Source organism: Oryzias latipes, chromosome 18, assembly GCF_002234675.1.
Source record: "Oryzias latipes chromosome 18, ASM223467v1".
NCBI lineage: Eukaryota > Metazoa > Chordata > Actinopteri > Beloniformes > Adrianichthyidae > Oryzias > Oryzias latipes.
Window position 1 is genome coordinate 14,061,722 of NC_019876.2, and position 25,547 is coordinate 14,087,268.

General features: G+C 40.9%; 1 protein-coding gene across 2 annotated transcripts in view; it reads left to right on the plus strand.

Moving 5' to 3' along the window:
- The window catches only part of LOC101160594 (regulator of G-protein signaling 12), a 40,032-nt gene that overhangs the window by 953 nt on the left and 13,532 nt on the right, over nucleotides 1-25,547 (plus strand). For both annotated transcript variants that reach the window (XM_023966027.1, XM_023966028.1), the window contains exons 2-4: nucleotides 2,512-4,281; nucleotides 5,968-6,060; nucleotides 22,737-22,758. In XM_023966027.1, the coding sequence (XP_023821795.1) occupies nucleotides 2,563-4,281; nucleotides 5,968-6,060; nucleotides 22,737-22,758 (1,834 nt within the window). In that variant the 5' untranslated portion in view covers nucleotides 2,512-2,562. The remainder of the gene's footprint in view (nucleotides 1-2,511; nucleotides 4,282-5,967; nucleotides 6,061-22,736; nucleotides 22,759-25,547) is intronic.

A 25,547-nucleotide genomic window follows, 5' to 3' on the forward strand; every position in this document is an offset into this window, starting at 1 on the left:
ATAACCTATTCAAGCATAATCAATTCCACAGTGTAGGATTTTTGCAAAAAAAATGTTTTAAGAATAAAAAATTGATAGTCGTAGCAGCAACAGGTTGTGCCCTTATCAGGGAACAGATACCCTGACATAAAGAAAGTGGACTGTTCCAAAAATTGATATATATTGATATAACGAACGAACGAATAGGCTTACTTTTAAAAAGTATGTAAATAAAAGTGTTTCAGATTAACAGACACATAAAGTTGACCAAGTAAAAAAAAGTTACGGTGGTGTATTCTAAAAAAACAAAAAAAACAAGTCTAGTTTCATTTTTAAAAACTGTACCTGAAATATGGGCTCCTTTTGAAGTAAACTGGAGTGTTACAAAAGTTGAACTGCGGTAAAAGCTTTACTTCAATGAAGTATTTAAAGGAAGGGGTTTCAGATGAACAAAAACATATTTTTGACTGTAAATAGACCAAAATAGCGATTCAGTACCCCTATTCAATAAAAATGGACTCCACCAAAAATCTCACTGAGATAGTTGTTTAAAGAAATATCAAGGTTAAAGTTAAAATTAGTAATTCAACATTTATGAGTTCAAAAGTAACTTCAAAGGTTTTTACAAGTAGTTTTCACATATTTAATTATTTAGTCCAAAACTGGTGGAATGAAAATCATTTACAATTTTGAGATATTGAGATTAGGTTTTGAATTATGGTACTTCTTAAAAAAGAGGTACCGTATTTATTTCAGATTCATTGCGTTTGGAGTATCGACAATCACCCTGATTCTTTCTTCTTCTTCTTCCACTTTCGGCTTCTCCCATCAGGGGTCGCCACAGCGAACAAGTCGCATGGTAAATTTGGCAATGTTTTACGCCGGATGCCCTTCCTGACGCAACCTTCTCAAACCGGGCTTGGAACCGGCAGAGGTAGAGAAGGGAACAGGGAGCAGCCCGGAGTCGAACCCGGGTTTCACGGACGGAAGGCGCCGCAAACCAGCACGAGCTAAACTGGCTCCCTAATCACCCTGATTCTTTCAATGTGGGAAAAAAAACTCAGATTCACCAAATAAATACCCAATAAATAATTAACGAAGGTGCAACATCAGTATGAAATAAACACAACAAGGACTAAATAAAAATAAGACATTCAGTGTACACAGGTGCTGTAGTCCATGTTAATGTGCAGCAATGCAAAGTCCAGTTCACAGTTATTTCGAAGTGGATATGGTTATTGTGGAGAAAGTGTGGGGATAGTATATACAGTCTGATGGGATATGAAGCAGGGGATATTTATGATTTTACTGTTTCAGTAATAACAAGGCCGATGTGTACAGTAAATAATACCAATATTTAAACTTTTTTTTCTTTTGTTGAAGAAATTATATGAAGTCTTGAATGCTTTTGAACTAAAAGTGCAGTGTTTCTCTTAAATGTTTTTTTGTTTTTGTTTTTACCACACAGTACATCAGTGATGCTTTACATATCAAACTGCAATGTTTTTTGTCTCTTAAGTAAAAAAAAAATGATTGCAGGAGCTCCTAATTAAACTTTAATACTATAGGATACTTTGTAGTGGCCAATGCAAACATTTAGTTTTTGATGCTAACGTCGATGACACTGTTAAAATATCATTGTGCATTGCTAGAATAAAACGAAAAACAGAGAATAAGGTAGTACACAATAACAGCCCACTGTAACTAAGAATTGTTGTGTTTTTTTCAAGAAAAATCTACACAAGTAATAGTAGAAAATACAAAGCTGTAGACTAGTACTAAAAGTTGTTTTTTAGTAAATTGTACTGTTTTTTTTACCTTTCTGCGTTTTATGTGAATTATCCAAATTAAAAAGTCACAGCAAAGTGCTGCTAAGCTCATTAAAAGGATTATCACTAATTCATCTAGATAATGTTGTTCCTGTTACTGCATTTTCCATCGTTTTTAGTTTGTTTAAAATGCGTTTGAAGTGCACATATATGCAGATAGTCCTTTTCACGTTTTCAACATGCAAAGTCTGCAGTATATACTGTATACTGTAGTATCTGTATATATGTGTGTACGGTATATATATATATATATATATATATATATATATATATATATATATATATATATATATATATATACATGTGTGTGTGTGTGTCTGTGTGTATCATGAGTTTAAATGATTCTTATAGTTTAAATGAGCTAAATTGTTACAAAATATCAATTTGACCTCAAGGGCAACAGTTGAAGACACCAGTAATGTGACTCCTGTGTGTAGAAAATGACGGCGTCCTATTTGCATAAAACAGACTGAACTTACGGTATTTCATTTGGTTAAAGCCAGAAGTAAAGCATTTTCTATGGTGACGTCACACTCACTTGGTCTAGTTGACATGAGAACAAGAAAGGACTTAGAACATTAAACATTGAGCAAATTCTTAAATCTCTGAGGCTCACTCTCATGTTTTCCATACAAATATTTATGTTTTTTCTCATATTTTTTGGTGTAAAACTCTTAATCTTTGATCTTCCTTTTTCCTGTAGAATGACAACAGAGTAGTGTGGACTCTCACACGCTGAAATCCTGCAACAAAAATGAGGATTCAAGGACAGCCCGAGGGCACGCGGAGGCGCCTTGATTTCGGGGAGCTCAGGAGTGTGGAGATCATCCGAGGTCGCGCGGGATATGGCTTTACCATTGCGGGACAGAGGCCGTGTCTGCTGAGTGGAATCATGGAGGGGAGTCCCGCTTACCTGGTGGGGCTCAGACAGGGAGATCAGATCATGTCCATCAATGGGGCGGATGTGTCGGCGGTGTCGCACGAGGCTGTGGTGCAGGTCATCGGCAGCTGCAAAGGACCCCTACGATTGGTGGTGTACACGGAAGGCCGAGTAATGGGAAATCCCATCCTTAATGATGCCAAGTTTGGATTCGCTCACAAAGGTAATGTTTTCCAGAAGCCCAGTGTTTTGCGCAGCGTATCGGATGATCCCAGCCACCCCTCCTTTAACTCTAGCCAAGCGGCTGCTCCTAAGCAAAGGCCGGTTTCAGAGCCCGACATGTCGCAGTGGAGTGTTTCAGCCCATGGCTCAAAGAGGGAGGAAGCCTGGGTGAAGGATACCGATTCTGTGTTCACAGACACCGAAGAAGCTAGCCGAGACTGGGCCAATATAAATATGACCTTGGTGGTGGGGTACCTGAGCTCCACTGAGCTGATTTTGAACCCCAGAGAATCCGACGACAACTGTGTGAAAGCCATTCGAGAGAGAATCCGACAGCTGGGCATGGAGCAGGACACCCACACTCTGGTGATGATGAAGATTATGTTTGACTGCGTTCGACTGTGTGACGACTCGGGAGCTGTCTTGGCTGCCTTTCCTGCAGAGAACCTGGTATTGGGAGCTGTTTGCGCCGAAGACCCCCGATTCTTTTGTTTGGTTACCACTGCACACATCATCAATGGCCGTGTCCCTGACGATGGCCCTCTGAGGGCCTCCTGCCATGTTTTTTTTATTGACCCCGACCTGGGAAACCACGACGACCACTTGGGGATTGCTGGTCGTTTTGGCTTTGACTGCACTCCAGATCCAGAAGCTATGGGCTGTCTGGAGTTCCCTCAAACCCCCGCAGACGTCCTCCACTTCGTAACGGTTCTCTACAGTGACATGGGGGAAGCCGTGGAAAGGCTTCGGGTCAAGCTGGACGCAGAGGTTCAACACCAAGCCAAGGAGAGTGACGAAAGCAAGCAAGGCAGCACCAGTAGCAACGGGGACAGTGGGATCGGAAATGCCTCTCCCCCCGAGAAGAGAGGAGACAGGGATTTCCCTTCCGAAATCCAAAACCACCCAGAGGCCCACCTCCCCAGCTGTCCTTGGGATTATCCTCCGGCTATAGACCTCACCCAAATAAACCTCTCCAAAGATGGCCAAGGTCTTAATCCGGAGGACAGCTCTGGCACACATTCCCTTTCCGAATCACTACCAGGCCCGGATTCCCTAACTAGCTTTTATGGAGGGCCTCCCCCCAGGCTGGAGTTCCAGTTTAAGCCCCCACCCTCACCCCTACCTTTGTGTAAGAAAAGCTTCTTCTCAGGAGATCCCCTCAGATGTAGCCAAAGGTGGTTCTCAAAACCTAAGTGGCCTAAAGTACCTCAAGAAACAGCCAACAAAACATGCAGCTTGCCCCCTCAAACCCTAATACCCCCATCGAACCTGGAGTCAACAGATCTCATGATGCTGCCCCCCAGAGAGGAGTGGACCAAAAGGTTTTTGGAACAGAGACAGAAACAGCGGACAGATGGCAGCAATAAAATTGTAAGCACTGCACCCTTTTTTTTTTCTTTTCCTCCAAGTGTGTCGTACAATGACTCTTTGTGTTCATTTGTGTTTGTTTAAGGCCCTGGTGTGCCCAGTTGGTATTTAGGGCCTCCTCCACGTTAAAATAGGTCACTAATGAATCAGCACAGAAAGGTTAAACTCCTAAAAAGAAAAGTCTTTAGTTTCATATTTAGTAGATGATATAATGGGAAGTCATTGTTAGGCTGCTTTAGAGAGGTGCTTAAAACGTAATCCAACACTACCACTTTAACAGTCGGTTGTCAGCGTGAATACAGTTCAGAAAACATCTGGTAGGGTTCTTTCCAGCATGATTCGATACATAAGAGTCATCTAACTTTGTGGCGATACGACACAGTCTAGTTCTTTCAGCTAAATGGACAATATCTACTAGATATTCATTATTCAATTGGTGTTTAAAGTTATACATAAAAATGCCTTTTACATAACAACTATAAACATAACATAAGCGCAACATGACTTTGTGTTATGCTTTTATATGAAAAGTGCTTTATAAATAAAATTTGATTGATTGATTGATAAAACATAGGCATTTCAGGCCTGATTGGATGTATTTTTGTTTGCATCACGTGTACATGAAAAGAAAAAAACGTGTACATGAAAAGGCAGACAGGAGAGACACAACGGGAAGAGTCACAATCTATTTGATACCTTTTTACCAACATAATATTGTTCATATCTGTGGTTTTAAACCAATACTGCTGTTACTCTCTGTACTAGATGGGTTTTTCTCAATGTATCTGTCACATCCCTAGAATCACTGATGTCTCTGTCAGAAATTTAAAAAAGGAACTCCCAAGTCCGCTTCTGTTGTTAGTTTCTTCTTTGCCCACAAGAGGTCCCTCTGCATCCACATCCCGGTGCTCCTCTGAAGTCAGCATTCACCCGAAGCCGAGTGTTTTCTGTCATCCTCAACCCAGTACGGCCACGGGCTCCCGATTAGCCAACGTGTTGGTGAACCCACGCCAATGCGGGGTCCACACAGATAAAGTTGACCCGCTCCAGTCTGACATCCACCTACTTTTTCTGGTTCTAGTCTGAGCCGGATCACGGCTTCATCGCGCCCTCCCTCTTCCTCCAGCTCGCCTTAAGATCAGAAAGAAGACAATCTTAGACAGGAAGCCGGGCAAATTACAGGGTTCAGCCCATGTCATGCAGTGGTAATTATCTGCAATTCTTCAACTGCACTTTAAATATTAGGCACAGCCGCTCCAACCATAAGAATAAGGAGAGCTGGAATGTTTGGTTTAAAACACCCTGTGGTGGGTTTAATGGATATCTAAGACTTACCAGACTTGAAAGAAACAGTCTGCACTGGGATATTTCCAGGTTTTTTAGTGGCAATTCAAGGCATCACAAACTCCAAACTGTTTTTATCTCCAGAAAAACTCCTGCCGTTTAGCATGAAATGTGCATTATTCTAAGGGTTTGATATATATACCGTAAATATTTTTATGGGGTTAAAAAAAGAAAAGAAATATTTTCATATTTTGCCATGCGATGGACTGGCTTCATCCAGCTGGGGATAGGCTTCAACCCGTTGACCCCAAGAGGGAATAAGCGGGTTTGGAGGATGAATGAATACACTTTCAGATGCTGACAAAAGTGTCAGTAATGTTTGTGTCTTTGTGTTGTTGTTGTCAGACGTCCAGGTTTTGGGGGATGGGAGGGATCCGTGCCTCCAAACGGCGTTCGGCCAAACGTCTCAGCCTGGCTCGATCCCTGGATGACCTTGAGGTGGGCATCATCTTCTTTGTCTTTTCAAAATGTCAGCTTTCATTTGTGTACGTCTAATGACGGTTTCAAGCGATCCTCCGTACCTTCCATCACGCTTTCTGCTCGCATAGAAGCTGGACTGGTTTTTCTATTGGTGGACCGTCACCTTTTCAAACCTTTCATTTGCTCGGCCTTCAGCTGCGTTTGCCGCTTCGCTTGTGGCAGGAGGGTCGCTCACAGAGTGGTCTTTGTTGCGCGCCAGAGGCACGGACCAATTTGTTTGGTTGCTAATGAGCGCCGCTGCGCCTGCTGACTGTGCGGCGACATGCATTCCCTCGCATTAATGTCAGTCAGGGCCGCTGCTTCCTCAGTTGTCTGTGTTACTCATGCACTGTGAGTCATATTCAGATCATGCACACTCCCGACTTCCTCCATGCTTTTAATTGCTACAGACACACTCAAAACAAAAGTAAATTGTCTTGTTGGATACTTTGGTCCTTCAGAAAACAGACAGCAGAGCTATTCTTCATCTTCACCTCATTCTGAAACTGTCCTGGACGTTGCAATCACGTGTGACGTAATCCTTGTCTGCTTTACTCACCAAAGTTCAGGTTCAGAAGACAATTTGGATGACCTTTTTAGGGAGTTATTACAAAAATTTTAAGGTAATGGCTGCAACTGAAATGATTGTTAGGTCATCCTGCTGTATCTTGTTGCAATTTTAATGTCAGTTTCTTTTATATTCTTATAAATATTGCATTTTTGAGTTTCTACAGTCTCTCATAGCAAGAATTGGTACTTTTCTGCGAGATTTGGTTTAAGTATGTTTTCAATAATGTGAAATAAGTCTATAGTCTTTGGCGGTCAGGCTCTGGGATGACCCCTGAAACCCAGAGGCTACACACTAGCTGTGCTTACATGGAAAAAAGTATTTGGAAAGAATGACTGATCGGAAGAAACATGCGTCATACAAAACACGCCGTTCGGAATACTCTGCCCCGATCAGACTCGTTCGGATCAAAATTTCTTTCGGATCAAGATAGATGGATTATCCCAATTGTTGATCCGATCGTTTTGCATGTAAACGGTTTTTTCCGATCGTGTGTCTGGTTTAACGCCACACATAAACGATGCGGTGCTCCAGAGAAAGCTTTGGAGCGCATAGAGTACCGGCCGGCTGCTCCACACGAGTGAACCGTGTCTGCGAGCAGACAGCTTTGTGTTTGCGGACAGGGGGGTGGGGCTTTGTTACGTGTTTGTTACGGGTGCTTTGTTATAGGGGTGTGTATTGGCAAGAGTCTGGCGATACGATACGTATCCCGATATGCGCCCCCCGATGCGATACGTATCCCAATATTATATTATACCAAAACATTTTTTCTTTCTTTTTTTCTTTAAATATGAATTTGAAAAAACTAAACCTGAATTTTAATGTCTCATCTGTAATAAAATGGTCAAATTCCGTTTATTTAATAATCATAATGTTAAGCACTGCAACTGGATCTCATATATAAGTTGCGTTTACCAAAGCAAATTCCTAGTGCTTTCATTTTGGTAAGTTAAAATAAAGAAAGAGAACAGGCAACATTGTCTGACTTCCACAACAAAATATTTTTCAGTATAAGAAAAACAAAGAATGAATGAGCCTTAACCAATACGTTTCTATTAGGGAAATAAAATGCTGTTTATTTACAACAATGCTCAATGTAGCTTCACCAGTGCTTTTAAACAGTTCAGGAGCCTGAATGGTGATTCAAAAATTAGGGGGGGGGGGGGGGGGGGGGGGGCGCACTGATTCTTTCCAGAAACAATAAACTGTGATGATGAGGCAGGATGACAGAATGAAGGAAAGTTGCTTTAATGTGACAAAGAAGGTGCTTTGTTTACATATCAGTCTGCTCTGCTGAACCTTTGCAGCCACGCTTCTCACACACAGAAGTAATAAACTAACGCTCCTCGCCGCGATGTCGGCCTTTTTTCAGAGCGTTCTACACATTCCTCTGATCCATCAGGTCGCTAAACTAGAATTCATTGCTGGGAGGTTCTGTAGAACTTTAGCCCGCTTTGCCCGCATTTTAGCCATGCTTCACTCGTATTTATCTGAGCCGCTAAAAAGCACCCCAATCCTTGCTTTTATATGTTGCTGGCAGCAACATGGCTCAGAGTTTCTGTTTGGTATCCATCCCAAGTAAAAACGAAGTAGTTCATGTCTCATAACAACAGAACAAGCTGCCTCTGGCTGCAGTCTTCCTGTTGTTTTGTGCAGAGTAGAGCTGCTCTAAGAGGCTCAGTGTGCTCTGCTGCCAACTAGCGGTCGGAGGGTGAAGTGGACATCAAGAGTCAGACACTGAAGGACACTCAAAAAAATATTAAATAAATATCGTCCTGGCAACATTTTGAATCGATAAAAGTATTGCCAAATGAACTATCGCAATTTTTTCTTACACCCTTACTTTGTTAGGCTTCCGTACCGCTGCTCTTAGAAACTATTGAAAAACAATCATGGATTTGTGTTTCCAGTCGTGTCCGACAAAAAAAGCCTGATGTTATTCCCACATATTTACGTGCAGCCAAGATGCAGGTTGCGGCATTTCCCGCATGGATTTTGTTGTTCATCAAAAAAAGGCTAATGTTGTTAACCTTCTTAGCCTACTCCTAACCCTGGCTTCTTCCAGCTCCGTTCTTCCACAAAAAAGCACTGACCACACGGATTAAAAAAAAAAGAGCGAACAAGCGCTTCATAATATTCATAACACTAATAAAAACACGTTTAGAAGATCATCTCGTATATTACCAAGCTGCCGCATAAATGTATGTGGCATCTCGGTTTGTTTACAGCGGGAATCATTTCCTCTTCCGGTATTTTCAACACCACTGCGCATGCATATGACATCACCCATTTGGGCAAAGTAAAAATGCATAACAAAGACTAATCCACTGTGTTCTGACAACTTAGATAATTTATAAAAAAAATATGTATATATACATTTTTTTAAATGAATAATTGTTCAAATGCAATGCATTGTGGTCTATATTTGCTAATTTAGTAAGCATGGAAATGGGAAATTTCTAGGGCACTGGATTTCAGAATTGTAGATTTGGATTCTTAAATGCATCTTTCAGTTGATGCTCAGTCCTTATCTGATCATCATCAATTTTTAATCTGCCCAGTTTCCTCTTATACCTCTATGCATTCTATCCAACTTTGGGAATTTATTCTGCTTTTTCATTGTTCTCTTTAGTTTGACTCGTTTTATGCTTTGTTTCAAAGCAACATTGCATTTTAGTAGACATTTTTTAAGCTTTTTACCTACTGTGGTTAAAGTGGGGTAAGGGGTTGGTTGAAGAACAGAGTGATTGTCAAGATCAGGTGTTTAACCTCCAACTAGTTGACTGATTGAGCAGCAAATCAACTTTTTAGGGGGTTAATTTGGGGAAAATGCACTAGACGTCTGTACACAAGTCTTCTAATTGGCTGAGATGAAACCAGATGAGACTATAGGTATATTTCAATGCATCCATGTAACAAGAACATGGTTAGCATTGAGTACCTGTAACCAGTGATTTCCAAATTTCACAAAAACCAGAAAGTCTGTTCCTGTAACTGAGGTAGGGATTTACAGAAACATGGTTTCCTCAGAAGGGCTGCACGGAAGCGTAGTGGCTAGCGTTCTCGCCTCACAGCTAAGCTCTGGTTTTAATCCTGGCTGGTACATTTCTGTGTGGAGAATGCATGTATACATAACTATACAAAATAGTTATATCTACTTTACATAATTATGAAGTAATTCAACATTGTCATGTGATTTATTGATAATTAAGCATACGTAATGACCTGAAACTGTGTTGGTAAAGCATTGATATCAGATGAAAAGTTATGAACCAGGTATTGATAAATCATGTAATAAAATGATTACGGTAGAACAGGGGTGGGATTATATAAATTCGCCTCCTTCCACCCCCTTTCAAGCAATCTTTGATTTAATATCTTATTATCCTAAGTTTGTTACGTCTTTGTATGAATGATTATTGTATCGTTTTGTGCATTATTCCTTGATTGCTTGGAATAAACCATTTCAAATCAAATTAAAAAAGAAAAAAAGTTGTTCTCTTGATCCCATCCCCAACTCACTTTTTGAGTCAGTTTTTTACATCCTGTGAGGAGAGTTACGGAACATCTTGAACTGCTCTCTTCAGACTGGAGTCTTCTCTGCATCCCTAAGGAATGCTATTGTGAAGCCCCTTCTGAAGTAGAGTGGTTTAGATGTCTCCAATCTAAACAACTGCCGGCCAGTATCCAACCTGTCATTTTTAAGTAAAATTTTAGGAAAGCTTGTTTTTATTCAACTGAATGATTTTATTAATAAAAATAAAATTTTAGAAAGGTTTCAGTCTGGTTTTAGAACTCACTGCTCAACAGAGATGGCATTTGTCACAAAGAAGGCTAATCAAATATGAAATAGGAGTTACAATCTTTATACCTATCCAAAGCAAAGTGATCAAGCAAAATACCCAAAATAAAGTTGGCAGCTTTTGGAGCCAATTTATACTTTTGTTCCCCTTATTTTACTGCTACGCTACTAATTTAGAATTAATTTAGACTGTTAACGAGTGTCTTTTTACCCTTGGTTGGGGTGTTTGTGTTCGTGTTCCCAGAGTTTTGGCCCTGTTTGTCCTCTGGCATCTCTTGTTCTGGGTCCGCCCACGTCGGGCACATTGGTCTGGGGGGTTTGGGGACTGGGAGGTGCTGGGGATGAGTTGCGTTCGTGCTGCTTGGATGCTGACACCCCGGTCAGCAGTTGGACAGGGCGGACGGCGGCGGCGCCTTCTGGGTTCTCTTTTTTAATTTGTGTTCGTTTTTGTGTATTTCATTATGAGGGGCTTATTTTATTGTTTTTATTGCATGTGTGGGGATTGCTGTTTTAGTGTTCTAGGTTCTTGTTTGTTTTTATGTACAGCACCATAAGCTGTTCTTTTTTCATGAAAGGTGCAATAGAAATCAAATTAATTTTAGTGTGAATTTAGCCGATTTCTTGTATGTACAAAACTTGTGGCGATATGCTTCGGGCACTAGTTCATGTGCCCTCAAAACGGTTGCTTTTACCACATCAAAATCCCAACTCTCTTTAATAGAAAAAGCAGAATGCACTTCTTGCGCTGGACCCACAAGTTTACATTGGAGTAGCAAACTCCACACATTTTTCGGGCATGCCAAAGTGGCTGCATGCGCCCAAAAGCGCTGAAATACTAGTCCACCTTAGATTCTTGAAAACTTTGAAAAAGAGCAATTTATTTACTTACTTAAAACATTTCATGAGCAGTGGATGTTAAGGGGACATCAGGAGCAGCTGGTTTGACTTTTTGCGTCTCCAAAGCCCGCATTCGCAAGTGCATTAGCTCTACTTCCAGAGTCTTCCACACAAGCTCCACTTTCTTCATCCAAAGCATGAGTTTTAAATCCTGTGGCAACCCCAGCCTGGAGCAATGGAATTGGGACAGCCCCTGCATTGGCTACGGCTGCAGGAACTTCCGCACCTGCCTGCGCCTGATCGGGGTTAGTGGTATTAGCAACAGCTGCAGCAGCCTCCACTCCAGGGAGTCTGGAGGAGTCTCCTCCAAGTCTGCAGGGTTAGGGTTAGTCTGCTCATTTAACTATTTTATCAAAATGCTCTTGATCTCAGGTTTGCGTACTACTGAGGAAACGTGGCAATAATCAACAGATTGGCTTTTTCTAGTGTCATCTAATTTCTCTTTGTTCGAACAATGACAAACAAGGTTATTTCAAGTACAATACAAATTATACAAAACTCAAATAGACCAATTACCAGCAAAATTAAATTAATCCATATGGTTACCCATCCCAGACTTAAAGACTTGTATGTAGACTTATATACTTCTATGTAGACTTATAGACTTTTTGTAGACATAAACTTTTATGTTGACTTCTATACTTTTATGTGGACTTATAGACTTTTATGTAGACTTATAGACTTTTATGTAGATGTATAGACTTGTATGTAGACTTATAGACTTTTATGTAGATGTATAGACTTGTATGTAGACTTATAGACTTTTATGTAGATGTATAGACTTGTATGTAGAACTATAGACTTTTCGGTAGACTTTCTAGACATTTATGTAGCTTTCTAGACTTATATGTAGTCTTATAGACTTGTATGTGAACTTGGACATTTGTACATGGCTTCATAGACTTGTATATGGACTTGTGGACTTCTATGTGGATGTATAGACTTGGTTGTGGTCTTATAGACTTGATGTGATTGCATACACCTGTAGGTGGCCATGGCACATTGATTTAAGACACATATACCCTGCTCTTTTTTTTCTAGTTTCACATTTACTATTGAAGTAAATTTGTTCCTTGCATTCACATCGAACACACAAGTCTTTGCTCATGTTCATTACCACTCATATGTGGCTGTGCAAATGTGTGTCTGGGCATGTCAAGGAATGTACTACTTTGGGTCTTCCTCCTCTTTCCAGAACTTGTCAGAGCACTCCTCCGGCAAAAATGCCCTGACATCACTCTGTATTGGTGCGGCCGCTGTGAGCCATTTCTTGCTCATCTGGTTTGCAGCTCGATTCAGACACGTTAAGCCTCAGCAGCTGACGGTGCGTTCAGCTTTTTAAGACCATTAGCCTCTGTTTGCACTGACTCCGTCTGAACTAGACGTGTATTAATGTCAATGTGATCCATTAGCAGGATTGTCATTCAGAGGAAACTTGTTTCTTTTCTCTTGCTTGAACATCCCCCTCTTCTTTTAGGTGTAGATACATTAGCAGCTCTTGTTTGCGCACATGTGGGTAATAGATCCATCCTGTGGGTGTAGCAGAAGACACACAGACAGGGAGGGGGGGTAAATAGAGAAGGAAAGAGGAGGAATTCACAGGGAAGGGAAGGAGGGAGGGAGAGGAACCGGCAGTGGAGGAAGAGAGAGGGAGCTTTTGAACTCCCAGTAGCTGTCAGGATTTTCGGTTCATCTGCACACACTCCTTCTCCTCCTCCTCCTCCTCCTCCTCCTCCTCCTCCTCCTCCTCCTCCTCCTCCTCCTCCTCCGCGTGCAGCTCTTGCGTCTGCCTTGCAAACAGACTCGCGCCGTTGAGATCCAGCCGATGGACTCCTTTACGCACAGCAGCAGCCGCAGGAAACAGCGCTGAAGACGAGCCTGGCACCCAGCGCCATACATGGAGCAAATTTTAACTCTTAACTCAGTAAGTGATGAAATCCCCTTATTTTGTCTGATGACTCCGCCGACTTTTCTCCCTGCTGTAGCTGCATAAAAAGCTTGTGTGGTCTTTAAGGAGAATGTTTTGACCCATGTGTCGTGTGACACACACCGCACTTCTGTATAAACCAACACTACAGCAAGAGGTGCTTCTGCAGCAGAACGCGCGCTGACTTTTTTGGCGTTTTAGGACACCCAATAGACTCATTCTCCATAAATGCACTCTGTTGCACTTGCCCTGAGAAATGACCCCCAATCCGCTGTCAGTTAGCCGCACTCAGAGACGTCTAAGTCAGTGTGAAGGACACTGAGATGTGAGCTTGTTGCTGCCTGATAAAATCAAGCCTACAGTGGATGTTCATCGCCATTGCGCTTTGAGGTCACCGCGTTACAGCCAGCTGTTTACTTTGAACTCGACACGGTCGCCTCTGGTTTTACTTCAGCTCTGATTTGTTTTGCAGAAGCCCGTTTCTGTTTCCAATCACTGCCCCTTCATTGTTTTCGTCTCGCCTTTAAGGCTTTCTTGCTCATAAATGAACTTCACTGCACCATAAGTTGTTGATGTTTCTGCTCGTCAAGGTGCAATATCTTTTTTATATGTGATGGGTTTTTTTCTTGATTTTTTTGTTTTTTTTTTACATCAGATGATGTAGTTGTGGAGATTAGCAGCACGGACCAGCTCTAGAGTGTGGGCGGACAGTTCTGCTCAAAAAAACTGTCCTTAGGCTAGCATTAAATGATGCACAGACCGTACAGTACAAGCACAGCAAGCTCCCTTACTGTCTTGCATTTTTTTTCCCCCCTGAAGCTTTTTTTTGATTGCACATTGATGGACCGAAACCCACCAAGTGGTAAAAAACCCCAAGTAAGACACCAGAAGTTGTGCAGTGGGCGTTCTCGTTGCTATGAGCATGCAACAGTCACCAGCCAGAAGACCAGATGTGGCTGTTGGCTGCTGAGTTTGCTGTGTGGTCACACTGTAACCACAAAAATACAAGCTATCTATCCCTGGACATCCATATTTAAGAAATAGTTTTTTTTTAGTCAAGACCAAGGATTAAACTTTGAGAATTGATTGATCCCTATTTGTTTTTTTGTGGTTTATCCTCCTTAGTATAACTCTCATTTACTACCCTGATTTTATGCTTCACTTAGGGACAAACTACTACAAGAGTTTGTGGAGATTACTCAACCAGAACCAATGTCTTCTCCTCTGTGTTGACAGTTTGGACATAGCTATCTTACGTGTGTCGACTTGGCGTGTTCAATCTTTTTTTTAACCTAAACACCCAGAGCTAAACACATGCGGCATGTTTGGGCCTGTTTCCTTCGTGTCCCTCCTTAAATGAACTGAAATAGGTGTGAATGGGGGATCTTTCCAGGCTTGGATTGATGCAAAATGTTTTAGCTCCAAGCTGAGGGTCTTGTTCTATCAGGCCTTCGTTGATTGACGGGGCCTTTTGTTGGCTTTAATTCTTAACCCCCAGCTTTTCTCTCATAGTCAAAAAGGAAACCTGCTCTTAAAGTGAAAGAACTGTGTGTCAAATGACTCATCATAACATGTTTTAGTTAATTGAAAGACGATTGGCTGAGCAGCATTAATAAGTGTGTCAGATAGACAAAGCATCCAAATTATGTAATCAAAATGTTCCACTAAGCCAAACACAGCCAAAATGAGAAGATGCCACCTACTGTAGATTCCTATATGAAAGTAAAAGCTTTCAATTGAAAAAGCACTAATTACAGTAATTCTAACAGATGCTTTGGGTAGTACTGTTAAGACATTGAGATTAGATGGAGGAAACATGTCACGTGTTCTGAGTTGGCACACTGTGGGTCCATCTTCAAACTGCTGCAGAGTGATGGGCACATCTGTCCATCCCTGTAGGGACCAGATCACATTTGTGTGACACCTGGAGACAGCCCTTTAACTTCCGGGTTGAAGCACGTTTAAAATCAAACGTGGCTTGAAACAGGTCAGGTCCCCAATAATCACCTGGAGTTTGTTATACACAGCAGATGTCAGTCTCTCCTTAGTTTGAACTTAAAAATAAATGAATATATTTTTTATTCATTTAGTAGATCTAATTTTTTGTTGTGTGTTTTTTTTACCCTCTTACACCAGAACTTTTAACTCCACTGTTTAAATTCTTTCAATTACCGTAACTCTTCAACCGTCTTGAAGTGGAGAAAAACAGCTTTGCGCTGATATGCAACACTTTACAGTAGTTTAATGCCTACGCAATTGATGTCGATCAGCACTTAATGTTTGGACAGTATATGTTCTGATTAAACAAAAAAAAAACGAACTCTTCTATCAGTAGATTGTTTTCTTATCCCTGATATTTTTTGTGTTAGTCAGAAAAGTCCCAAAAGTATTTGGGAAGACTTCACATATTGAATTCTTAGGTATAAAACGACCCAGATCTTAACGCCTTAAAACAGAATCAGTTTGAAAAATAAACCATCAGACTAAAGATCTGTGTGTTTCAAAAATCTTTGCCTACAAAGTAAACATTTACCTACAGGTTTATTTCACTTAATTGTCGGTACTTGTGAACCTCCAGGTGGGCGATACTGTTGTTTTTTTTTTTGTGTACTCGATATATCCCATCACAACAAAAACAAACATTTTTTCCCTTAAATATTGCACAACAAAGCCTTCCTTTGGTTCTGTGGAAACTTTGTGGAGACTCGCAGAGCTAATTATAAGTGTCGAGTTTCAGGTTGGAAATTCCGTTTGTGTTTTGTACTTTTTTTTATGGCAAAGAAAGGCATTGGTGGGAGGTTGTGGTGGCATCTCATGTGGTTGATCTACCCTAGCCCTTCAGGCTCATGGAAGCAAATCCCTCTCTGATAATAAACTGGGGGTTGATCACTAGTTTCTGTGTCCCTCCTGAATGTGGTGGAGTTCAGCTGTGTCTTAAATCAAACCTTTCATACTTACTTCCTATCTAGAATTTCCTCCACCCAGTTGGATCACGAACAAATTATTACTCCTCTGCTCTTTAGTACACAAAAAAAGCTAATTTTAGCAATTGGTCAAATCTAAACTTAGAAAAAAAAATGTATTTAGCTAGCAGAAAAGGCTGCAACGTGTTGTCATATTTGACATGCACCATAAACATGTTGATGCTTCATAATATATGATCTTGTTAGATAAACACTGTGCAAACAACAGAGGTACAATAAAAGAAAGGGGTGGAACTATTGTCTATTTTAGTTTTTCCTCTGTGGTTTTTCAGACTGTTAAATGTCTTTTGAAAAGTGCGTCCTTCAGGATAAATGACTTGACAAGGCCAAATAATTCCAAACTTAGCTCTTTCACACCAGAGAAGTCGCCGGCGACACCTAGATAATACGCTTTTTTTACAAACCGTAACTCTTTGACCGTTTATGCCATCAACATAAAACAGCTGCTTCTGTCTCGGAGAAAAGAGGCTTTTTATATTGGCTTTGCGCTCATATGCAACATTTTACGTTAGCTGCTTTGCTCCGCTTTGGAATCCGATGGAATTAAGTTAATTGCATAAACAGTTGAAGAGTTACGGTAGCTGAAAGAATGTCAACACTGGAGATAAAGCTCCATTTGGTAAACGTCATGGGGTTGCTAGCATTGTAGCATGATGCTAGCAGCAGTTTGCGAAGCTTTAATTTAAAGAGTAAATAAAACCAGAACCGAAGATCGTTTCTCACACACGTCAGTAGATAGAGATAGAAATAAAGCTTCCAAAATTTTTGCAACTAATTAAGAAAATCCAAACTGCTTGCAGCTGCGAAAAACCAACACTTAAGCAGCAACAAGTGGTCGATATAGCGGACTGATTAGAATAATGGCATTTTAATCCACGACACAACATGGCAGCACCCATCTGCTACGGCTTACCTGTTTGGGTTAGGGAACAGGCAGGAGGATTAGTTGCGATCAGAAGGATTAGGAGATGAAATGTGGCTTGATGATGACCTCGGTTTACATGTAAATCACTCTTGTAAGTCTTTTGAACGACTGAGATCACATTTAAAAGGCTGGATTGCTTTCGTAGTCAGTGTTTGATGGAGCGTCCTCATCCATGGAAGCACACTTTTGTCATTTCGGTTAGGGATCTTGAATAATTTAAATACGCTTTACTCATTAGAAAGACCATAGTTACCGGTATTCCTCATCAGATGATTCTTAATATAATGGACATTAATCAGAATCTGTTAAAATGTCTCGTCACTTGCTCACTAACTTTCAAAATAAAAGTGTTTACTCCTAAATATTGTCAGAGGACTTTCTTCCTCTCTTCCTCTCACACCCAAACTCCTTGCATGGTTTAGGGAGAAGCATGTCTCCCAATCTTATCAGCTCACCCCGCCCTTACCCTCCCTCAAAAGGAAGTTGCCCCCATGCTTGATTCTTTGTTGATGTTATTTTTCAGTGGTTGGTTTGTCTTCTGCCGCAGATAGCAGACTTGGATAATTTTCGAGACTAGGTTAAGAGGATTTCCATGGCTATACCTTCCTTGTGTAATTTTTTAAATCTATTTATTTGATGACAAATTGAGTTTTTGCATCTTAAATGCAGTTTGTTTGCATAAAAAAAAGAAGGTTTGAGATTTCAAAAGAGATTTTACTTTCAAGTGCTACAATATTCTCTGACCTTTCCAAATTATGTGACCTCATTATTATTGATAAGTTGTCAAGCAATAGATGTTATTTTCACACCAAAATGCCACCATTAAGTGTACAAACCAGTAAAGTCTTTCTGCTGCTAGTAGACCTCAAATTCATAATTTTAGTTTAAGAATAAGAATGTATCTTCAGTGCTCTTTTCTTTAGGTGAAGCCCCAAAAAAATGAAACCTCAGGTATTTCCCATTTTCTCTTCCAAGGTAATGTAATGTCGTTGAGCAGGAAGCTGAGCTCTTTATCAAATAAAAGCCTCATTTCTTCACTGCGATGTGAGGTCCTGCAGGCATGCACAGCGTTAGGATCATTGCGCGGAAAATGCATCGCTGATTAACAGGATGACTCCAACCTAACAAAATAGAAAATTAAAGACAACCCACCGGCATCTGCACCAAAATGTATGTTCAAACCATCCAAGTGATCAAAGAAGCTCTCTAAATTGGCCACACAAATGAAAGATCCGTCATTGAAGCTACTTCCAGTGGATGCCTGAAGCGGTTGAGTTTGGGTTGGTAGAAATTGTTAGAAGTTAATGTGTTGGAAGATGATCCGTTCCTTCCTCCTTTTCACTCTTTTCTAATTATATCAGCTCACACCGCTCCTTAGATATCTGCGCCACTTCTCCCCGCCAACCAGGAACCGAACGCACAAATCAAATAACTATGGTAGTAAAAAAAAAAAAAAATCCATCACAAACAGAAGGGGGTGGTTATTGAACGTCTCATCCGGTCATCACGGCAAAATTGACTTCAAAGATGGCGTTTCATCTCTGAGCCACCTGCGCTGGAAGAACAGCTGGGAAAAAGAAAAGTGAAATCTCACCTCAGGAGAGAATCCGCCCCCCCCAAAAAGAAGTATTTTTTGTTGCATGAGTTCAAGAGTTCCATTACTGGACGACCAAACTTTTACTTACACTGACGAAGAATTCATATGGCTTCAATTTTCCAGAGTGCCTGTTTCTTGTGTCTTTCATGAAATGCACCAAAAGAGAGGGTTTGTGGACCCTTGTGGTTTTTAAGTGTGTGTTTTTTTATGGGGGGGTGGGGGGGGTGTTAATTCCTCTGATTCCTTCTTGCCTCTGTGGCATAGTCAGTATGTATTGTCAGCCTCGTTCCCATGGCAACAGCCGCCGAGTAAGGGAATCTTTCTTTCCTCTTTTGTGCCGCCTCGTCCTGTTTGTTTCTCCCCCCTTTTTTCTTTTTTCTCTCTCTGTCCTATTACCTTGTCAAATCTGTGCCTCCTACTCCCTCCCTCTTTTTTCCCTTTCTCCAACTTGTACAGACATGGTTTGTGGAGATTTGGGTGGAGAGTGTTCAGGTATGCGTTTGCACACACACACACATATTTTGTCTGCATGCTGCTAGTGTAACAGACCAGGGAACAATGAGTCTTAAAAAGAGACTCTCCTTCAAGAGGAGCTGGAACTTTAACTTTGTAAGTAGACAGTGGCTCGCCCGGTTGCGCCTCCTCTTCCTCAACAGGATAAAGCCAGGAGCCTCCTTTTCTTCCGTCAGCTGTTTTTCTCATTAATCTCCTTCTTTTGTAGCTCATCTCTGCCTCTTTCTGTGTGGGGCTCTTCCTCTTTGAACAGCTGCTTGAAACGATCGGCGCTCCTGCTTGTTTGTTTGTTTGGAGGCTTCAGACCTGTGTAAAAGTGAACTTTTCCGAGCAGTAACCAGAAACCGGGAATGTGTAAAGTCAACGTTTAAAGACGGGGACATGTCTAAACAGGTTTCAAAGTTGAAACATTTTAATTTTGACCAAAAAAGTTTGACAAGTAGGGAAATATTGTGTCCTGTTGATATGGTATCACCTTCAGCCTCTTCTCCATGGAAACGTCAGACCGTACGGCCAGGTGGATCCACCACCACCCTAAGGTTTCAGACTAGACAGCTGAAGTACTGCTATTTTCTGCCCCATCGTTTGACTTTGGCATTGATCTGATTGACAATCTGAAGTGGATGACAACATTCCAGGTAGACAGCGAGAAGTGGTACAGACTGAGTCGCCCACCCCGCAGCCGTTTGTGTACAGAGGTGTTAGCAGAGGAAGGGAACGGACGTTCAAGAGGTGACGATCTCATCGGGTCATCTCTGCGACCAAACCTGTAGGCAAGAGAGCAGATTGTTAAGCGCACAGAGGTGGTGTGTGTTTGATCAAACCCCCTTAAGCATCAAATTATTTGTTTACGAAGCTTTTTTTTTTTTTTTTGCGTTCCGATCATAATAATATTTGAAAGTAGCCCCAAACTAACCATACGGCTAAATAATTAAGTGAAGATTTTCCATATTTTTCCAGCGTGGTTTGATGTTGGACGCCTCTTCCTTGTAAGGAGATCGGTTAAACAATGCGGTATTGCATCAACTCTGAGAATGATTAATTCTTACTCTTTCGCTTCCCAAATGTGTCATGAAGAGCTGTCAATAGTTCATGCCTTAGTCACAACTGTCCTTATGGGGCAAAAAACTTGACAAATGTGTTTGAGCCATGAAATTTAAAAAATTGTCAACAACTCTGAGTGAAAATGTTCATGCACATTTTTTTTTTCTACTGCAAACAACAGGTTGTAGCGAAGACTTAAACAAGACGTAAGGGTGAAGTAGATGAGACGCAGGCAGGTTGTACAGATTTTTCTTTACTTTTTTTCAATCTCCGCCCAGCTCAAGGGGCCTCTAAGTACTGTTCAAGTTAGAAGTGCACGCTCCTCGTCTGTCCACAGTCTGTTAGAAATGAGGAAATTAGACCATCAGAGTGTAGAATGTCTGCGTCCTACAGGAACTTTTGTATCACCTGCACACCCCGTCCATGCAGCTTCAGTACAGGAGTTAGTCCCATATGTCATAATGTGTGCAACTTCCATTACCGTAACAAATACTTAACGATACACTTACCACACGCATGACGATGGCATGTTCCATTTATCCCCACAAACCTCAAGGGAACTGCAAGACACACCTGTGCTCCTCTTAAGATGTGGTCTACGAGCCTTTACAGACCTGGACAACGCAAAATCCCTCAGCACCCGTACGGGTCAAACCCCTTACAGGTGCATGTGACCAAGCCATAAACTGGACTTCTCAGGGTACAAAGAAATGGACTTGACATTTAGCGTCATTATTCCAAATCTTGATCCTCGCTTGTATCAAAGGCTCGAGCCTGAGCTGTTTTTAGATCTAAAGAGACACATGGATTGAGTGGGTGTTTCTGTGTTCCAGCTTCACGTTGGTCCTCATCCCACCCATGATTACTGTACACATGCAAACCACCACAGAAGTGGTGGCCTGCTGCTGCAGGGCTGGACTCCTCATGGAGGAGTTGTAAAAAAAGGCAGTGACAGACAATTAGTGGCTCGGCGGTCTGTGTCTGATAGAGTTTTTACATGTGGAGTTCTGTGTCTACCATTGCTTTATGTGGGCAGGAAGACATCCACAAAAGAACCGGCCGGGTTTTTGTGTGTGTGTGTTTTTAACAAAACAACCACTATTGTGGCCCTTCAACAGCCTGGTGATCTGTTTAGGGTGTACCTCATCTTCGCCCAAGAGCAGCTGGTTTGGCTCCAGCAACCCCATGACCCCAAATAGGATCCAGCAGGTTCTGAAAATGGATGAATGGACCACTATTGTTCTTTTATTTTTTTCCTTTATTATCTTTTTGCTACATCCCAGTTCACTAAATGAGGAGCACTGCAGCAGAAAAACCTTGTGCTTTTTCTGCCAGCTTAAACCTAAAGCTTGGAAGGAAACGCATATTATCAGCCTTGAACATTCACACTTTGAAGTGGCAACTCTGTAAACACTTTTCTGGAAATAGTCTTCCCTTTTTTATTCAGATGAATCCACCGACGCATCAAGAAGCGAGTGTTCTTGGACAAAGTTTTTTTTAAGATGTTCTCCACGTTTAATTAAAACCGTGCCAACCCCGTCCAAACTTCTTTTAATTAGTCTTAAAAAACATCGTTTTAGTTCAGTCCTGGACAATTTTTGATGAATAATCGCATACGAAAATGACAAAAAAAGTCATGTATTTATCTGTGTAGTCTCCTGTTAATTTGTTTTTTCAGAAATCGCCACATCTCCCCTAGAACATTGGCTTTTACCTTGACTTCCTTTCTTTTTTTTATGTCGATCAGATACAGCAGACATCAGTGCAGAAACACTCAAAGGATAAAGCTTCTCAACAGGCTGTGAAGACAGTACCGTTTCCCTAAGCAGGTTTTTTTTTTTTTTGGTTCTTATCTTCTGACTCAACCTCAAGACTCAACATTTGCTCAGTTTTGAGGTCTTCGTAGGCAGAGCAAATACAGATTTCGACTTTTCCTTTTTTTTTTTGCTTTTGTCTTGTAGTCAGGGACCTTCTTCCATGTGTGAAGCACTCGGTGCTTCATTTGCATGTGAGCGGAGGGCCGTCGCACACGGAGACGGCCTCTTCAGCCCACTGCCTTGATGAGCTCTTATCAATGTGACTGCAGTTAGCAGGAATGCAAACAGTTGGAGATGTGGATGTGTGGGCATGCGCGTGTGTAGAAGAGGGCACTAGAAACTGAAGTCCAAACAGGGAGGTGTGAACAGCTGTGGGTCCACCCACTCGCAGATCAATTGGTGCGTTTAAGGTCCCAAACTCTTGAGAGCCAACCCAGCAGAGGCACACTCTTCAGGGACAGAAGCCAAGAAAAAAACAAAACTGCTCGGATGTCTGCAAAAACTCATGGTTTAGTGTCTTTCTCAACGCCGGAGGTCATGAGGGCAGCTTCTCACTCATGTCTCTCTTTGTTTTCTTCCAGTCTGCGGCTTCTTCAGATGGTGGTGAGTACAAATCCTTTTTTCTTTCTTTTAAAACCCTAAAAAAAAATCAAGAAAATGACAAAAAACAAACTTTTGTTTCGTGTTTTCTAAAGTTTTCTGTAAAAAAAAAACAAAAAAAACTTCCTCTTGGGTTCTTTCCCTTCCTTTGTTCATTTTCCCACTCGATCCTTAAACCCGTAAAATGGTCTGGTAAAACATCTTTCTTTGAGTAAGACTCGCCGTCGGCATCATGCCTCATTAACGATGTTTGCTTGGGGTGTTTTTTGGGATTTCCATATATTAATGCAGCTTGGCTGCACTGGTATGATTCATAGCACTTGGAGAAGAAAAAAAATAAGGGGGGAAATTTCAAATTTTGTTTCGACATCGGAAACTAAAACACAAAGAATGTGGAAAGAAAGAAGTCCGTCTGCCTCCATATGAATAGCGTGGGAAATAAAAGCAACAAGCTGTTCATCACTTGGTAAACTGACAATCTGTAGGTGTGATTGCGCCTATAAAAGCAGAAGTTTAAACAAACAGTCTATGGGGGGGGGCAGATGGAAAGCAACGTTTGCCGCCTGTCAATCCAGAGAAAGCTCATATTACATTTTCTATTGTGTGGTGATCCGTTATTTAGAGAATATTTACAGTTTGAAGAAATTCCAGACAAGAAGTGGATGTCCCCGCCAATCATGTCATGGTCAGACCGCAACGTGCCTGAGAAAGCAAAAATGAAAAAGTGAGACTGATAGAGAAAAGGGCAGAAGACTGGAAATGAGGAATAATTGATTAAAGTGAGCTTGGACATCATTTGATTGGTTGGAATCATGGGACTAGGGAGCCTCACAGCTACAGATCTAGAACTTTTTTTTTTTTTGTAGACACAAGGGATCTAGATTTAAGGTTTTGCCAGAAGTGGGTCATTTGATAGCCCAAATATCTCATGTATCCTTGAAGGTCCAAGACAAGAAGCTATCATAGAAAAGCACTGCTTTATCAGAGCTTGAAAAACCTACTGGAGTCATATTTTTGGAAGTGTCTAGTTTTTTAATGACCAACTTTATTGTCAACTACTTTAGCAAGAAAATATTAGAAAACAGCACTGTCTTTAAGTTAGAAATAGAGCTAAACAAATACAAATAAATATTATATATTATATATGCATACTCTAAAGGTAATTCTATATCTGCTGTCTTTTACAACAACATTACAGCAAAAGTATAAGGATGCAGCAGTAGATGTGGTAAAAATTTACAGTAGAGAAGGAAGAAGCAGAGGAAGAGGAGGATTTGTTTTGTTACTTTATGCAACTGTTGAGAAGATAATGAGGGGGGGATAAAAGTAGATTTCTTGAATCTGACCATGATTTCCAATCACAGCATGTGCCAAAAGGAAAGCCTTTTGACTTCCGGGTTGAAGCATGTTTGAAAACAGAAGATGCCCATTTAGCTTAATGTCAACTTTGTTCGGTTTTAAACTTTAGGCAGATGTAAACATGCTCTCTTTTTCAACTCTATGGGTGAAATTCTTACGATTTTATTTGTGTGTGTGTGTGTGTGTGTGTGTGTGTGTGTGTATATATATATATATATATATATATATATATATATATATATATATATATATATATATATATATATATATATATATATATTTTAGAACTTTTCTCATTTTGAAATCCCCCACAGGGAAAAAAAATCCACACAGTTGTTCATCAATTTGACAAATTTTATATCATTTTAAGCTAATTTTTTTTTTAAATGTCCTACTTTTTCTTTTCTTTTAGCTTTGATCCAATATAGGCGCACAGGTAGCGACAGAGAGACAATTCTTCTTTTGTGTACATTCTTTATCAGCCTTCGTCCGCCATCTACAAATAAGAAGAGGCTCGGAGTGCAAAGTCAAAGAGGTGTAAATTCCACAGATCTTCCTCCAGACTTTTTGTTTTCTCAGCTCTGTTCTTATAAATGTCCGTATCATTTTCATCCGACCGGAGAAAAACCACAATTACTAATGTCTCCTTCGTGATCATGTTTACAACAGCTGGTACTTCCGTGTCTTGAAGCGAACGCCACCCACACGTCACAAACAAATCTGAATCCCCGATTGGTCACAGGGCTGTGTTGCTTTGACTTAAACTTTTCATCTTTTATAAGGTAACATTAAAATTCATGAACTATCCATGTAAAATTTCAATTTCTGTGATCACACCAAACGCCGAGTATCAGCAGTACCATACATTATGCGAACTTCCACTGACCAAAACTATCACCTTTTATTAAAAGAATAATTGCCCATCACCTTATGTACACAGTAATCGTTGACTAATCAAAAAAATAATCGTTGACTAAACGACTACTGAAATAATTGTTAGTGACAGGCCCTACCGTCAATGATAGAAACCGGCTTGTGTGTGTGGAAACAGGACTGTTGATGTACATCGGATTCAAGTAAACCCTCCCATGAAGTGAGCAGCACACTCTGTGGTAAACACACATCCCAAAAGCTCAGCCTGAATATATCAAAGCCAATCCAAACACGGGCTTGAAATAGAGACTCGGTGTGACACAAAGCAACACACCATTTGGCTGTGGAGTCGAACCCCTCCCTCATTGTAATGCTCTTCCCAAAAGCAAACATCAAGGCAATGATATGCAGGCTAGTTGAAGAGTTTGTTCAACTCTTCATATTCCAACACAGGTCAAACTTGCTCCATATTTTCTGATGTCAGACAGGTTTATTGCTCTTATACTTCCTAACTAAAGCTGTGTGTAAATTCCTCCCACCCACAAACAATGAGGATCTGC